The sequence below is a fragment of the Sciurus vulgaris genome (assembly GCF_902686455.1).
Source record: "Sciurus vulgaris genome assembly, chromosome: 8".
Classification (NCBI taxonomy): domain Eukaryota; kingdom Metazoa; phylum Chordata; class Mammalia; order Rodentia; family Sciuridae; genus Sciurus; species Sciurus vulgaris.
The window spans coordinates 84,706,227-84,723,340 of record NC_136468.1 but is presented as its reverse complement, the minus strand read 5'-3'; the positions used below and the strand labels follow the sequence as shown (position 1 = coordinate 84,723,340).

The 17,114-nt window shown below is 36.0% G+C and overlaps 1 protein-coding gene across 2 annotated transcripts; it reads right to left on the bottom strand.

Annotated features, from left to right (window-relative positions):
- Window positions 1-993: 993 nt before the first annotated feature.
- On the bottom strand, window positions 994-16,774 carry NUP42 (nucleoporin 42). Of its 2 annotated transcripts, none has more exons than XM_079150580.1 (7): window positions 16,522-16,774; window positions 14,295-14,523; window positions 12,971-13,065; window positions 6,314-6,390; window positions 5,514-5,600; window positions 3,209-3,287; window positions 994-2,031 (listed from the first exon to the last, which is right to left on the bottom strand). In XM_079150580.1, exons 1-7 carry the CDS (start codon window positions 16,640-16,642, stop codon window positions 1,454-1,456), a joined length of 1,266 nt encoding a protein of 421 aa, XP_079006706.1. In that variant the 5' UTR covers window positions 16,643-16,774; the 3' UTR covers window positions 994-1,453. The 2 variants fall into 2 exon arrangements, with proteins under 2 accessions (XP_079006706.1, XP_079006707.1); XM_079150581.1 differs by lacking the exon at window positions 16,522-16,774 and adding an exon at window positions 16,226-16,511.
- Between the last annotated feature and the right edge of the window lie 340 nt (window positions 16,775-17,114).

The window sequence follows — 17,114 nt, the reverse complement described above, 5'->3', positions numbered from 1 at the left end:
GAACCTATTATTCCCATGCTGCTATTCCTATGTTGTAAGTATCCACAAATAATATAACTTGCATTTTAAATAGTATATTATACATATAATTCTGCACCTGCCTCATTTTGGTTGTTTATACTTTTCATGAGTATACAGATGCATTCCATCATACCAGATTACCTGCTATCCTGTGAAAGGACTTCTGGTTGTTTCCATTTTGCTACTATAAACAATATTATGCACATTTTTGTACATATCCTTGTTCATATATGCAAATTTCTCACACATCCATGTGCATACAAATCATTTGATTAGTCCTTCTAAAGTACAGTCTCTGATTCATTAAGTTTGGGGTAAGACCTGGCTTTTCACATATGTTAACTTCCCAGGTAGTGTTGATGCCGCTAGTCCTAGGACCATACTTTGAGGAGCAAGGTCTTGCATAGGAGTGGAACTGCTAGGTTGTAGAGGATGTGCACCTTCAATGTTATTAGATGCTGCCAGTCTGCTCTTTTAAGTACTTGCAACAATCTACACTTCCACTGATAGCAAGAGAGTTTCTATATTACACCTTCACCAATATTTGTTATTGTCAGATTTTCATTTTTACCAGGTGGATGAACATGATGAGGCATTTCATTATTTTAATTTGCCCTTCAGGAGCATCAATGAAGTTTTGGACCTTTTGAGTTTCTTCTGTAATAATTTAACTAATCTTTGAAGGGAAAGAAAAAGTCATTAATTTTTTTCATACGTTAAAAGTATCCTTCTTAAAAAGATGTCTTACTTCTTGAAGACTTTCAATGATCCCTTTGAAAAGGAGACAAAAGTGAAAAGGCAGAATTCAAAGAATGGGGCTTGGAGTAAAGAAGGCAGCTACCGTCAATCCAGCTGGAACGTCCTCGTCTTGCTTCTGAACCTTTCTCTTACCTCAGAGGGTAAGAGAAAAGGAACTGGAAACAGTGAGGGAGGAACAGATAAGAGGTCTAGTCTAGCACGAAAAGGCACCACACACACACACCAACTTTAAAGGGTGAGACAGTAAAGTGGGACAGAATATTATTCAGTACAATTTTTTTTTTCAGTTCATAATTACAATCCAAAAAAAAATTCCCTTGCTTATTATGTATTTATTTATTTATATTTTTGATATATTCTACTTAAGCTTAAGGAAAAAATGTTAAACTTTAAAATCCCTAAAGTTATTATTGAAAGTTCACATTCCTCAAAAATGTGTATATACGTACATATATGTATGTGTGTATATGTATATACACACATGCATCTATATCTGCTCTTTTATATGAACCACTCAGGACAAGTTCAAAAGCCATTATAAGGCTGGGGGTATGGCTCAGTGGTAAAGCACTTGCTTAGCACACAAGGCCCTGGGTTCAACTCCAGTACTGTGAAAACAAACAAAAAACCTCTTATTTAAAAGTCATTCTTTTCTGTATTTAAAATCGCCCTTTTAAATATTTAGAAGCTCCACAGGTGGTGGCTTTAATGGAATTTTTCCCAGAATAAATTTCTTAGATTGAAATTGTTCTAATTCTTCTACTGTTAGTTGATCCTTGGGTGTGAATAACACATTATCTGTGGTGATGACGACATTTGAGAATGGGAGAGAGGTGGGTAAGCTGCTATCTCCGAAGTTGTCATTAGATGGCTTGGAAAAGGCAGTGTAAGAATGTGAGCTGGGACTACCAAAACCAGCCACAGAACTGGTGTTTCCAAAGACTGGGGCCACTGGAGCTCCAACAGGGCCCGCTGCCATGGAAGCTGGAAATCCTGAAAATCCAGGTGATCCAAAACTGGAGGCTGCAGGACTTTTAAATGAAAATGAAGCAGCAGATGTGATTTCAGGTTTCCCAAATCCAAAAGTTGGAGTGGAAGTGGAGGTGGCAGAACTGGCAGAGGTTAGAGCTCCAAATGCTAGAGGACTCCCAAACACTGAAGGGCTTCCAGAAGAGGCAGTGACAAATCCAGGGGTTGTTTTAAAACTAAAATTCTGAGCACTATCACTGCTGCTATTATTCACCAGAAAACCTACAAAAAAACAGAAAAAGAAAAAAGTGAAAATGAGGTTAGGACAAATACACTGACCCCTATTTTCCTGATGTTTCTGCTACTGTGATTTACCTTCGCCCTACAGAAATCTCAGGGACTGGGCAGTGGACTTTACACTTTTAAGCTGCCACCTGTCTTACCTGAATTGTCACTTGACAGCTATATAGTGACAAAAAAGTTCTCAAAGATACTGCTACCATAGATATGTATTCCTGTGAAACCTTGAGAAACATTCCTAAAATGTACTTCTAAAACCTAAGCTGTAGTGTCTTTCAAAGAACATACCCATTCTGGCCTGTCTTTCACAAATGCTTGATGAGCCAAGATCTTTGAAGCTCCATCATGGTAGGTGGCAAAATTCGCAAGGGTGATTTATTTACTTATTTATTTAAAAGAATTTCCAGTTTTTCTTTTTTAAACATCATTTAACAAGAAAAATATTGAACCAAATTTTTAAAAATTAGGATAGATTAATTTAATAAAATAATTAACAAAGTAGTCCTTTTATTTAGGGACAAGGAGGCCAATAGTTCCAATTTAAACAGCAGAACTGCACAATTGATACTGTCACCTGTATTTGATGGCACAGAAATATAAATCACACAACTCTCACTGATACCCACCCATCCAGAGTGGAGTTCAAATACTTACTTGTCAGGTCAGCATTAGGACTTAAAAATCAGTAATATTTTGAACTCTACCTACAACTAATCTTATAAGAACACTTTAAGAACAATTCTTATAGAAATAATATTAAAATAATTTCATGGCACATCAGACTGCTTAAAGAAACAGCAAAGATGAAAAATAATGTACAAGAATTATAGTCCCTTGTTTACAGAAACCACCCAAATAAAATATTTTCCCTAATTAGTTATCCTTGCCTCTTATAATTTACTAGCAGAGCAAGAAGCAGAATGAACCAATTTTTGGTTCTTGGTTGTAGCTACCAGCTTAAGAGTGCATGACTGTGAATACAAAGCAAATAATGATTATGATCACAAATTCTGGAATGGGAAAAAAACAAAATCTCTCTTTAAAGTTTTCCTTTATCTGGCAAGGGTGATTTAAAATGATAATTCAGGCTTTATCATTTGAAACCTACAAAATTCTACTTTTCTGAGTCAGTGAAGTCTAGCAGTACTTCATCACTTACCCGGTGATCCAAATGTTCCTGCTGGCCTAATTCCAAATCCAAATGTAGGTGCTGTGTGATTTATTCCATCATCAGAGAGCTTTAAAAACAGCATGCAAAAATAATAAAGTGATGATAAATACTTCTCAATTACATTTTCTATACACTTTACAGTCAAATTAAATTTTTGAAATTACGCTTAAAGTATGAAGTTAAATGTTTGACGTGGAAAAATGCCCATAATGGAATGTTTGAAAGAGTAAGATAAAATATTGTATAAAGTATACTATAAACTAATAATAATACAAATATGCATAGAAAACAATGTACATCAATAAATCAATAATAGGGGCTGGGAATTTAGCTGAATGATAGAGCATTTGTCTAGCAAGTGCAAGGCCCTGGGTTCAAACTCCAGCACACAAACAACAAGAAGAAAACAACAACAACAACAACAACAAAAAATCCCCAAAAGTTAAATGATTATCTCTGGCTGAGAAATTATGATTTTAAAAAAATCTTAATGCTTTTTTAAATACTTTCTAGATATCTACAATGAGTACATATTCCAATCAGAAAATAATGTTTAATAATACATTTTAGTGTCTATATCATAAGATTGGATTCTACATTTATTAAGAAATCTAGATGTAGATACAAAGGACTTTTAGAGGATACTCAGCCTACTCTAATGCTTGAACTTAAGTAGATTCACAATTATATTATTGAAAGCTTACCAATAAATCCATTGAACATTTCCTACTCCCTAAATATATATATTTTATGCTCTTTTATCTCTGGCATCTTTTTTCCTTTTTTTCTTTCTTTCCTTTTTTTTTTTTGTGGTACTGGGGATTAAAACCGCAGGTGCTCTACCACTAAGCTACATCCCCAGGTCTTTTTAAAATTTTAGTTTGAGACAAGGTCTTAGTAAGTTGCCCAGGCTTGCCTTGAACATGCATTTTTCCTGCCTCTGCCCCTGAGTTGAGTTGCTAGGATTACAGGTGTGTGCCACCATGCACAGTTCTAACTGATAAATAAATTCTTAATCCCCCCTACTTTTTTGGGGGAGTACTACGGATTGAATTCAGGGGCACTTGACCACTGAGTCACATCCCCAGTCCTACTTTCTATTTTTTATTTAGAGACAGGGTCTCACTGAGTTGCTTAGCACCTTGCTGGCTTTGAACCTGTGATCCTCTCGAGCTGCTGGCTCTTAATCCCCGCAGTTGGCTCTTAATCCCCTTTTCAAGGAACTTTTCAGACTCTTTCCCCCCTAACATGTTCCTAATCAAAGTAATCAGATATAATTTCTCTCATTTGGAAGCCCCAATAGCATTTTAAAAAATTAACTTTATTGAGGTATAATTTACATGAAATAAATGTTATACATTTTATGTAAATATTTCTGTGAGTTCTGACAATCTTATAAACCACTATTATCACCAAGATTCAAAACATTACTGTTACTCCTCAAAGTTCCCTTTGTCCCTTCCCAACTCCTGGTTCCACACCACCACTCATCTGCTTGTCACTATAGATGAGGTGTGTCTTTTTTCGTTTCATAAAAACAAAGCACTTTTTTACAGTATGTACTTTTTTTCTTCTTTTGGTTTCTACCACTCATGAAAAAGAAGTAATAAACTATTGATACATGCTAAGCCAGCTGAGGATGGACGTAACCAAATCAGCGATGGAGGAGCCCTAGGAAGTTAGCAAAGAAAGGGGAGCTTCCCACCCTGCAGTTCCTTGGACTCAATTATCTTTTCTCCATCACTTCTCATGAATAGTGATGGTGGCCCACTTCTCACTTACAGACAGAATTCTTCCTAGAAGTCTACTAAAATTCAAATGTCATTGTAACTGAAAGACCCAAGAAATTAGCTTGTAACTAAGAGTCTAGTCAGGGTCATGCATCTTTGGAGAAAAGATTTCTCCATTTCTGCCTAGGATAAGGTCAGTGTCCTTTAGTCACAAAATTATACATTAGTCTGAATGTGCATTTAGATGATTTTTCAAAGTAATTTCTTTTTAAACAGAAACTTTAAATATTTGAATTTATGTAATATTTCCCAATTTTCAAAACTAGTACTACCAAAGTTAAAAACTCTACCTAAAATTAGTTTTTTAAAGAAGCATAATTATCCCTGCTTTTCTGAGAAACATAGAGAAAACAATTCCAGGACCTTGACTCTAAATATCATCTTGAGAATGTGCATCGTAATTCTTGATAGAGAATTTTGCTTTGCTTTCCAAATCCAAGATGAAATATCCTTTACAAAAAAGCGATTAAGATACTTCCCTAGAGAAAACTCTCAATACTCACCAAAGCTACTTTAGTAGAGGTAGTTAGACTTTTCAGTTCATTTATCCTATTCCTCCACTGATTTATTAACTGTTGGATAGAATTTAGCTGAGGAGAGAAGACAAAAACATAGTAACTCAAGTGTTTAAGCGAATTTCTTCAATAACAACTTCACATGTTTGCCAAAAATCACAAAAATCTTTGTAACAGTTTTATGGTGCCTAACTTGCAAAACCTGCATTGACTTGCTCCTATTTGCCAAAGATATTCCAACTCTAGTTGCCTATTCCTGATCTCCAACTCCCTTGTATCACTTGATTAATCACAAGAGCTAGCAACACAGAGTTAGTTATATTTGGAGAAAGGTGAATAAACATACTAGTTGAAATGCATGATCATAACAGAAAAACATACCATTTCCTTCAGGTTCCCAACTTAGTCTATACTACTGACCCAACTTAATAGATGGCATCTTGATTTAACTTTGTTCTTCTAGCATTCATCATGGAATCTACACCTAATAGATGTTCAAAAAATGTCTTGTCAATTGATGAAAGGGTCTGATTTCTGAGAATGAATGCTGGGTGACTTAAAATAAAAATCATAATATTTCTAATTACCATATTCAGAATATACTATCATCATTTTAGATAATCAATCACTTTCAAAGAAAAAAATTTAGGATGTGGGGGAAAAAAAGGGCTTTCCTGTAAAAAATTATAGTCTCCATTAACTTTGCCAGAACACAAGCAAGCCATTATGGAAAACAGTAACTGACAGCCAATTTTTTATTGAGGTAGATGAACAGGAAACAGACTTACATAACTCTGTAAGTTATTGTTGGTTAAGAAGTTATGGTATTCAAGCCTCAACTCCTCTGGTGAAATGTCTGTAAAACCTGAAGTGAGGAATCAATTGGAATCTTTAAAATAAATATCAATAATTTTGATAGAAAAGCTAGAGGTACTAGACAAGAAAATGTTAAAAGTTGATTATCAGAAAATTTTCAAAATCATAAGGAAAAAATTCAAAGCTTATGTTCTATTTAATGTTTAATAAAGTCTAAAATTAGAATAAAATATAGTTTTTATCTTTTGAACTGGGAGGAATTTTCTAAAGGTAAGTGGAGTGGCCTCAGTTTATTCCCAAAGGACTTAAAGTCAGCATACTACAATGACACAGCCACATCAATGTTAATAGCAGCTCAATTCACAATAGCTAAACTATGGAACCAACCTAGATGCCCTTCAACAGATGAATGGATAAAGAAAATGCGGTACATATACACAATGGAATATTACTCAACCTTAAAGAAGAATGAAATTATTGCATTTGCAGGTAAATGGATGGAGCTGGAGAATTTCATGCTAAGCGAAATAAGCCAAACCCCAAAATCCAAAGGCTGAATGTTTTTTCTCTGATAAGTGATGCTGATCCATAATGGGGTTGGGGGGAGAATGAAGGAACTTTGAGGCAGAGGGGAGGCAAGGAAGGGGAGGGGGTGTGGGGATGGGAGGGATGGTGCAATGAGATGGACATTATTATCCTATATACATGTACAATTACACCATGGGTGGGACTCTGCACCATGCATAGACAAAGGAGAAGTTGTGCTCCATTTGTATACAATGTGTCAAAATGCATTATAGTCATATATAACTAATCAGAACAAATTTTAAAAAAAGTAAGTGGAATTGAAGAAAAATAAAAGATCTGATACTATGTATATATATATGTATATATATATGCACAGACTTCATTCTAAAAAAATTCTGTTTACAATAAATAAAATTAAAAGGCAAATGGTAAATAGGAAAACTGTAACTGCAACATATGACAGGAGAAAAGCTAACTAACATCCTTAATGTGTAAACAGCTCTTACAAGTAAATAAGAAAAGTAAGTTAATATGGGCAAAGAAGAACAAGCAATTCACAAAAGATTCAAATAACCAGTGAATAAACAAAGTTAAATTTATTTTTTTCTTTTCAGGCTGAACTCAGGGCCTTGTGCGTGCTAGGCAAGTGCTCTGCCGCTGAGCTAAATCCCTAACCACTAAAGTTAAATTTAAAACTACAACTTAAACTAGAGATAAAATACTTTACTTATGGAAATGGCAAAAATAAAAAAATGGATATTTATTGTTATTCAGGATGTGGATATTTTCCTAAACTGCTGTTAAGGGGATTAAAATGGTACAAGTTTTCTGGAGGTGAAATTCTCAATAAGCATCATGAGCCTTAATAATGTTCACAATATCTGACATGTAATACAAGTAACTAGGATTTAACCTCAAGAAATAGTTACATATATAAACAAAAATGTATGTATAAGGATGTTCATTCCAGTATTTTTATAGTAGAGAAAAAACAAAAAAGAATACTGGACTGGGGATGAAGTTCATGGAGGGGCACTTGCCTAGCATCTAGTACTTGCAAGGCTCTGGGTTTGACACATAGCACAAAAACAAAAACAAATGTAGTACAACACTAGAAGATTATGATCCTAATACACACACAAAGTATGTGTGTATGTATATATGTTTTGAAGGAAATACACTAAAATGTTTCAGTTGTTATCTTTGTGACATCAGATGACTTTTATTTTATTTACTATATTTTTATACTTTCCAAGTTTTCTACGGCAATAGCTATAACTTTAAAATTGGGAAAACTTATTAAGAAAGGAAAAAAAAAGCTCAGTATATTTTCTACAGAAAATTCCTTGCAACCCAAATATCACTAACTCTAACATAATCTACCCCAGACCAAAAAGACCTAGGAATCATTGCATTTCTCTCTTTACCCATATCTAATACATCAGCTTCCTGTCAGTTGAGGCTCCAAAACAGAACTCCAATTTTATCTCCACTGCTAATAACTCTACTCATCAGCTGCAATTATCTCCTAATTTGTTTCTCTGCCTCTACGTATGTCCCTACTCTCAACAAACCATGTTTTTCATGTAGTAGCCTGAGTGAGCTTTTTCAATTAGTCCATACCCATTTTCTGCTTAAAGCTCTTCATAGCTGTCCATCATCTGGCCCGGGCTACCTGGTTTTATGTTTGTTACTCTTTCCCTTGTTTACTCTCCAATAATTTCAGGTCTGTCTTCGTGTGCCAACCTTGTTCCCACTGTAGTCTGCATTGCCAGGAATGTTTTACCCCAATCTTCCTGTAATGGGTACTTTTCTTCATTCAGGGCTCAGACCCAATACTGCACCCTTATGAATAGATAGCCACTCGAAAAGGAACACTGTATCACTAACTACTCTTTATTCTTTCCAGCCATACTCAACCAGAGTTCCTCATCTGAACCATAGAACACAGAAATGATCTGAGTAACTATTTTCTTAGTTTTTGCAAGGTGGCACAAAAGGAGTATTATTCTAGATACATAGAAAAAGTTCCTTCTTTCTCTTTTGCAGTACTGGAGATTAAGCCCAGGAGTACTTGACCACTGAGCTATATCTCCAGCCCTTCTTATTTTGAGATAGGGTACAGCTAAGCTGCCCAGGCTGTCCTCAAACTTATAATCCTCCTGCTTCAGTTTCCCAAGTTTCTGTGATTAGAAGTGTGTGACTCTGCACCCAGCGAATTCATTATTTATAATGGGTGATGAAGGACAGAACTCAAACATTTTATATTCTTAAAAATAATTAAGGACCCCAGAAAGCTTTTGTTTGTATGGGTTACATATATGGATAATTACCACATTTGAAATAAAAACTGAGAAATTTAGAAGTATTAATTCATTTAAAAGTAATAAATCTTATGTTACATATTTATTTTCCATCAAAATAAAAATTACTGAGATGAACAGCATTGTTTTGTTTGCAAATCTCTTCAGAGAACATTGCTAGCTTCTTAAATATGCTTCTACTGCCTTCTATTGCTGGTGTTCATGGTCAAAATATGATTGAAGTATATGAAAAAATATTCACATAGATTTGAATAAAAGGAAGTAAAAGGAAGACTATGAATGGCTTTTTCAGATAATTGTGCACATTTGACTTGACACCAAAACTTGGCAAGTGGTTGTTTTCTTGTTTGGTTTTTAAATTTTTTTCTGCTACTGAGCTCCAGCCCCAAGTGGTTCTTTCTTTCTTTTCTTTTCTTTTTTGTAATTGTAAATGGACAACATACCTTTATTTTATTTATTTATTTTTATGTGGTGCTAAGGATTGAACCCAGTGCCTCACACATGATAGGCAGACACTCTGCCAATGAGGTACAGCCCAAGTGGTTGTTTCTTAAAGGTTAGCTGTAATGCAGACTCCCAGAATGCTAGAGAGCTTTATGGACTATCATATTAAAAATCCACTGGTTTATATTGTGCTTAGAGAAGATTTTCAGTCATAAATTTTCTAACATTACACATTGGTTATTTGGAAAATACTAGTACAATGACTTACGTAGAACTTTCAAATGTCGGCACACATCATTATATAATATTTAAAAAATTCATATTTATTAATGCTGCCATTCATCTCATCAGGATTCTGAGTACTAAGAAGCCATTACTGAGGTGACAGAATTTAGTAATTCTAATTTTTGCTAAAAACTTGAATTTTATCACTGACAATACTGTCAGTTGTTTTCTTTGAAGTTACAGGCTTACTTCATTTACTCACTTTAATCAATTTTTAGGATATGTCTGCCAAATACACAAGTCTGAATAACCATAGCTGTCATTCTTTCCAGTAAAAAGTCTGTGAAAAAAGTGGTTACCTCAGTTCACAACTTGATCACACAAGTGTCTTCCCTCAAGATAAACAGCAGACTTGGGAGAGGGGTAGAAGCATTTTATGTATGCTTCCCATTTTGTCACATAGAATATTTGAAGTGTATACTTAAGTGTAACAATCAATTTTTTAAAAATTTATTTTTATTGTATGTAACAATCAATTTTAAGATTTAACAAAACTGGTAATTTTTATCTCTTTATCAAGAAATTTTTTTCACACACTGCATTTTGATTTATCAAGGACATTTTTAAGTTAAAATGGCATTTAAAATTTTTCTTTACTGTGATTACTATAGTCAGCTAGTAGTTTGTTGTCTTTCCCTTGATTCATGCTACGATACAAGCATACTGGTTTTACTCATCAATTTGCACCCATAGTACCAATGTCAACACAGTGAAAATAGCAATTAATCTATTAGTATTATTATTGAAAGAGTTTTGCACTTACATAGCCTATAAAGGGGTCTATGGGTTAGGATTGCCAGATTTAGCAAATAAAAATACAGGATGCCCAGTTAAATTTGAATTTCAGACATTTAACAAATACTTTTTTAGTATGAGTATGTCCCATATATTACATGGTTTGTGTGTACACACATAAATATATATAATACATATGAATTATATACAACATAAATACATATTATACATATACAAAATATTATTGTTTATCTGAAACTTAAATTCAACTGAATGTCTTACATTTTATATGGACACTCCATTAAAGGATCCATATTCCTTATTTTCAGAACCACTGCTTTAGGGCATTAGGTTCAATTCTGAACCGATTAAGACTGATTAACTTATGTATGAGTTAAATATTAATATTTAATCTGGTTAAAGGCTTGACTTTATTATTTTCTTTAAAGAATATATCACTATCTGAAATTATGCTACTTATGTGCATTCCTTCTTGATTCCTTCCTGTTCCACTTTGGATATTCCCCAAAAGCTCCTATTTATGCAGGAATATTCAGAGGTAAAATGACTAGACTTTGAGAGCTGTAACTTAATCAGTCCATCCTACTTTGAATGAACTGACTGGGTAGTAACTGTAGGCAGGTGGGGCATGGCTGGAGAATGGGTCACTGGGGGGTGTGCCCTGGAAGGGCTCTTCTTTCTGTGGCCCCATCACCCCCGTCCTCTTTCTGGCAGCCATGAGGGCAGCAGTTTCCCTCCAACACAGCCCTCCTCATGATGTGCTGCCTCACCTTGGGCCCAGAGCAATGGAGTTGGCCATCTATGAACTGAAATCTTTGAAACTATGAGACCCAAAAATAAACATTTCCGCCTCCAAGTATTCCTGTCAGATATGGTCACAGCAATGGCAAAAGCTGACTAAAACACTTCCTCAAGAATATAAGTTTCATGATGGGCAAGGTGGCGCATGCCTATAATCCCAGTGGCTCGGGAGGCTGAGGTAGGAGGATTGCAGGTTTGAGGCCAGCCTCTGAAACCCAGAAAGCCCCTGTCTCAAAATGAAAAATAAAAAGGGCTGGGGATGTGGTTCAATGGTTAAGCACCCTTGGGTTCAAACCCTGATACAAAAAAAAAAAAAAGAATATAAGTTTCATAACTCTTTTGCCTTACTTATCACCTTATAGCTACCCTAGAATAGGGCCTGGCACAAAAGATATTCAATAAATATTTGCTAAATGAATAAGAGAATAAATAACTAAGTAGTGCTGTGATACCAATTCTCACAGAGAATGAGGAAGCAGACAGATAGAATGAAGATCCCATAATTCTGAGGGGCCAATTTCAAGGTCTCCTTATCTGCTAAGTATCTGCTTCCTCAACAGAAGAAAGGTCCAGGACCTTTGGGAAAGCCTGGTGGTGTAGGTTTTAACCAGAAAGGGTTTAGGATTATGGACAAAAGAAAATGGAAAAGGGGTCATTTAAGAAATGCTATCCCTGTAGCCTGAGTAAGGCTCCTTATCTTCAAATATTATCTCCAGGATAAGGTATCAAAATGTTTTATAAAAAATAAGTATTCTTAGAAAGGTGGGAACAAAGAACAAACAAAACCAGGCAGTAAAGGCCTTAACGGTAGGAAGGATGTGTGACTTGTGACTCTTATTCACTACAGGCAGCAAGGAGGTTCTGGGGTTTCGCACATGGGAATCAAGAAAGCAGAGCCTTTTTGTAGGTTTATAGAACTGGAATTGTTGTGGGTTCCAATTTTACCTTGTTTCCCATAGGAATTACATTCTCCAATCTCAATCTCTAAATTATTCATTTCTACTAGAATACTTGGATACTTTGGACAATGTCCAACTCTCCTATAAGCAGCTAAGTCTGTCATGAATTAATTTAGCATGGTATTTATCTATTAATTTTTGCAATAATGGGTATAGAATCTAGGGGTACTTTATCCCTGAGCTACATATCCCCCCAGACAGCCCTTTCTTTTTTATTTGAGACAGGGTCTCACTAAGTTGCCACGGTTGGCTCTTAAACTTGCCGTCCTCCTGCCTCAAGTTCTTGAGTTGCTGGGAGTACAGGCATGTTCAATGATACCTGGCTTTAAATTTTAGAATGTATTTAAAAAACACAATTTCTGTGCTAGGGTGTGTAATTCAGTGGTAGAGTGCTTGTCTAGCAAGAATTAGGCCCTGGGATTATTCCCCAGCACTGCAAAAACCCAACAACCAAACAAATAAAGACCCAAACAACAACAATGAAACAAATTAAACAAAACACAAAAACACCCAAACACAATGTCTCAGTTACCTGAAATATTAGGTTTCTTTTTCACTGGTGAATAAACAGAAAACATCCATTGTCCTGATGATTCCCAAACCTCCATATCTTTCACAATTCCTTCCCTGGAGGAAAAAAAAGAATTTTTTCAACTGTTTGTAAAATTTATTGTTTGTGGTTTTCAATGGCTGAAATTTTAAATTCTAGTAAATATATACTTTCTGAAGAATTTTCTTTAAAGTATAAGCTTACAGAAATACAAATTATATTTTGTCATTATAAATGTCAAGAAATTAATAATTTTGTTTCCCAATTCAATGAATCATTACCCAATATACTTAAGAACTATTATAAATACCACACTTTTTTTTAAAGAACTAAAAATACACAATACACAATACTAAATTTAATCTCTCTGTGTTCATTATCATAAATATCAAAGATCATTCAGTTGGGAACATCAGAAATTACCACTTAACTGAGAGAGAATCATAATATTTTAAAAGTAGGTTAGAGGACTTGGAAGATTATTTTGTCTAATTCTTACATTTTGCAATATGGGAAACAGACCCATATCCAAAATAATTTGTGGCAAAGTCACAGATTGATTCAGCTCTAAATCAAAGTTGCTCCCCACCCAGAATGTGACAGTTAATAAAATGATAGGCATCATGGAGAATACTGTTATAAATTTAGGATGACAACAAATATGAGTTTTGTTGTTTTTTACTTCAAAACAAAACAAACCCCTGATGCTTGCCTAGCAATGTTCAAGGGTTTCTGTTTGCAAAATAACTGCAAAATAACTGTATAAGGTACATGGTTGAAAATGTTTACCAATGATGCTAATTTAGTAATGGGAAGTAAAAGACTAATCTGTACAACTGAAAGGAAATGCTATTGATAGCCAAACATTTTTTGACACCAGTCATAATATTACTATATATGTTCTTAAGAAATGGCATGAATATACTACACAATAATGAATAAAGTCAGTCTGAACAGGGTAACAAATAAAAATTTTAGAAACAAAAATAAGTGAAGCTGTCAGTGACTTTCAATATTACAAGTTGTTCTGAATTACTATGTAAAACACTCATAATTTATAATGACCTTAAGCAGGACTAACCTTAGGTATGCTATTTATAAGATGATATACTTTTCAGTAAAATAAAGTCCAGAATGATACACAACAAACTAATGGTTATCTCTGAGTGACAGAATCATGGATGATTTTTGTTTTGTTTTTGCTTACTCTGATTTAGTAACAGATTTCTTTTAAAAGAAAATCCTATAAGTGTTTTGGAAAAAAAATAAGCAAATGGCAAGTGATTTCCTTAAGGCTTTCACTTACAGAAGTTTCTTTTCATCTGTCTGCTCATCACAGTTAGGTGAAGCAAATGGGTTTTCAGATAATCCAAAGCCCCTGTTCCGGCTAGTTGAAGCCTCAGAATCAAAAGAACCAAAAGATGGCTTTTCTTGATCTCTGCTGCCCCCCCATGGTGTGGATTTAGAGAAACTGGAAGGCTGGATGACACTGGAATATCTCTGACTGGTGGCATTCCATCCACGCCTATTATTACCTAAAACAAACAATAAAATAAAAGAACTTTATTGTCAACTTCTCTATTAAATCCTGAAAATATTCATTATATTTTGTCTTATTATGTCTAGAAATTACAAAGGTTTAACAATACACTACATTTCCTCTTGTTTCAAATGATAATATCTTCATTTCCAATTTGCATAGTTAGGAGTAGTAACAAATCACATATGGTCTAACTGCACTTTTCTTTAATGAGATTAAGAACTGTAAACCAACAGAAAAATAAAGATAATAAGTCCAGATGACACAAGCTTATTAAACAATTATTTGACAGTGAATACAGGACATCCTAAATCAATCATAAGCTCCTTCAGGATAAAAAGCTGTGTTTTTATCATTCTTTGATCCCCCAATTAGGCTTTATATAGAAGAAAAGGCTAAAACGTGGACAATGAATTAAAAAGAGCAATGAATAAACTGGACAAAGAATAAAAGATTAAATTCTATGCTCTATCCTTGCTTAGATGTTTATTTGCCTCAGTTCATCAGTATCAATATAAGCCAATAGGACTCACTCCTGTTTTTATTTTGTCTTAAATCTTATCACTGGGGCTAAGATAAAGGTAATTCATCTTTTTTTCTGATTGAATTATAAACATGCCATTAAATATATTAAGAACTAGAATGAGAGACCGTATATCCAGTTATGAAAGTTCATTCCCAACTTTAGTTGATAAATTCACAGAGAAAAGGGAGGAGACTGTTGAACCAGATCTCTGAAGTAGGATTTAATGGTATCCAAATCCTCTGGGCGATCACCCAACTGTAGAAATTCACTTCCTCCTTTGGTATGTTGCATTTGGTCCTCATAATTTTGGGCTTCATAATTCCAGAAGTATTTATTTGTTTCTGGGAGCTAAATATATCATTAATATGTTGAATTTTATTTACATTTTTTCACCAACAAATCTTTTCATTTAACATTTATTTTCTAATAACTACACTTACAGCAAGCCTCCAGAGACTGTTGAATATTATGTTGTTGTCCCTGGAAAATACACTCAAGTTTATCAGATTTTGAGTCCTGCTTTTTGGTTTGGAATACTTCACTAGATCTACTATGGATGACATAAAAGGACTATCTTCTACAAGATGACCCAGACATGAAAAATGACACTAGGGTCAGGAAAATAATCCTAAATGAGAGGAGGGAAAAGGAACAGAACTCCTGTTACCTTAAAGCACAAAGTTCCAATCCTAAGAAAACAAAATCAAATTATTCATTTAACCTTTAAAACCTTGTGTTGTACTACTGGTTCCAGGTCTGGCCCCTTCTCTCCTTGTAGACAAACGCTTTGACAAAGTCCTAGGCCAAAGGGGCAAGTCAATGCGCGCCCCTTCCCATCCTTTTCCCTATAAACCAAAGGGTTCTGAACCAGGTGTCCCACCCTCCCACTTCACTCCAAATTTTAAGAGCATGTGCATTTTTCTGTGGTTATGGTTATAGAGCTTTTATTCGATTTCAAAAGAGTTAGCAACCGTCCCAAATGAAGAGTCCTGATTCTGATCCAAGTTGCTTGCCTAGCCCTCAGGGGAGGGAAAAACCGTCATAAAAATTGGATTCACGGTGTCAAGGGAAAAAGACTAGTATACAGAATGACGGTAAGGAAGAGTCTGGCTCGACCCACGTGAATTCTCCCAACCAATGACATTCACCGACAAGGTATTTTTATACATACTTCTGATGTAAAAATTCGTTGTTTGGCACTAGCACCCAGGGCCAAAGCCCGGTCCTCAACTGCTCAACAAAAACCGACTTGCCCAAGTTGCAGATGAAAACATCAAACTGCACTGTGAGAAGCCAGGTGGGCGGGGCCCGGGCGGCCGCGACGCGTGCACGCCCTGGTCACCTGACCGGCGCGGCGTCACGCCCAGCACCGGGAACCCACGCGAGACGCCGGGTCCCCGGCGCACGGGCCCCCACGCCAGGCCTTTGCCGGCTCAGCTGGCAGCGGAGGATTGAGGGGAGCGTCACCTGCGGGCTGCTGCTGTGGTTGCTGCCGTCCCCCGCCCGCACCCCGGGTGCCGGGATGTTCGTTCCAGCACCGGTCTCCAAAGCGGCACCGGCCTTGAAGGAAGAACTGACAAATGGTCATTGCGACAGCGTCGCCGACGGAGCGGTCCTCAGTCAACACCAGTCAACACGCAGAGTCCCAAGCAACGGAAAGCCACCGGTCCCCTGCTGTGACGTCGGCCTCTCGCGCCCGGAAAAGGCCTTTTTCCTCTTGTCCCGCCCCCAATGCGATGAGAGGCATGGGTTTTAGCCAATAGGACTTGAGAAGAGCGGTACTGACGCACTGGATGTGGTTTTAGAAAGCGGGATGCTGGAACCTTACACGGTGAAAGGGTGTCGCGTTTGACTCCAGCATAGGCCTTGGGTCTTCAGGGAGGCTGAAGGCCGAAATGAGAAGAAAGAGATATAGCAACGAAGAACTTCAACAAAGCCCCGAGGGGAGGCCGTTAGTTGTGGTTTGAGAAACGCAGTCGTTCTTTTCATTGGTAGCTACTCAGAAAGTAAAAACTCCGGGGAGAAGGTGGACCTTTGTCTAGCCATTCTTCAGAACGAAT

Coding starts and splice junctions, on each gene's coding strand:
- NUP42 (XM_079150580.1), bottom strand. CDS start 16,642: ATGACCATTTGTCAGTTCTTCCTTCAAGGCCGGTGCCGCTTTGGAGAC. Junction 14,524..16,521: donor ACCACAGCAGCAGCCCGCAG/GTGACGCTCCCC, acceptor TGTTTGTTTTAG/GTAATAATAGGCGTGGATGG. Junction 13,066..14,294: donor ACAGATGAAAAGAAACTTCT/GTAAGTGAAAGC, acceptor TTTTTCCTCCAG/GGAAGGAATTGTGAAAGATA.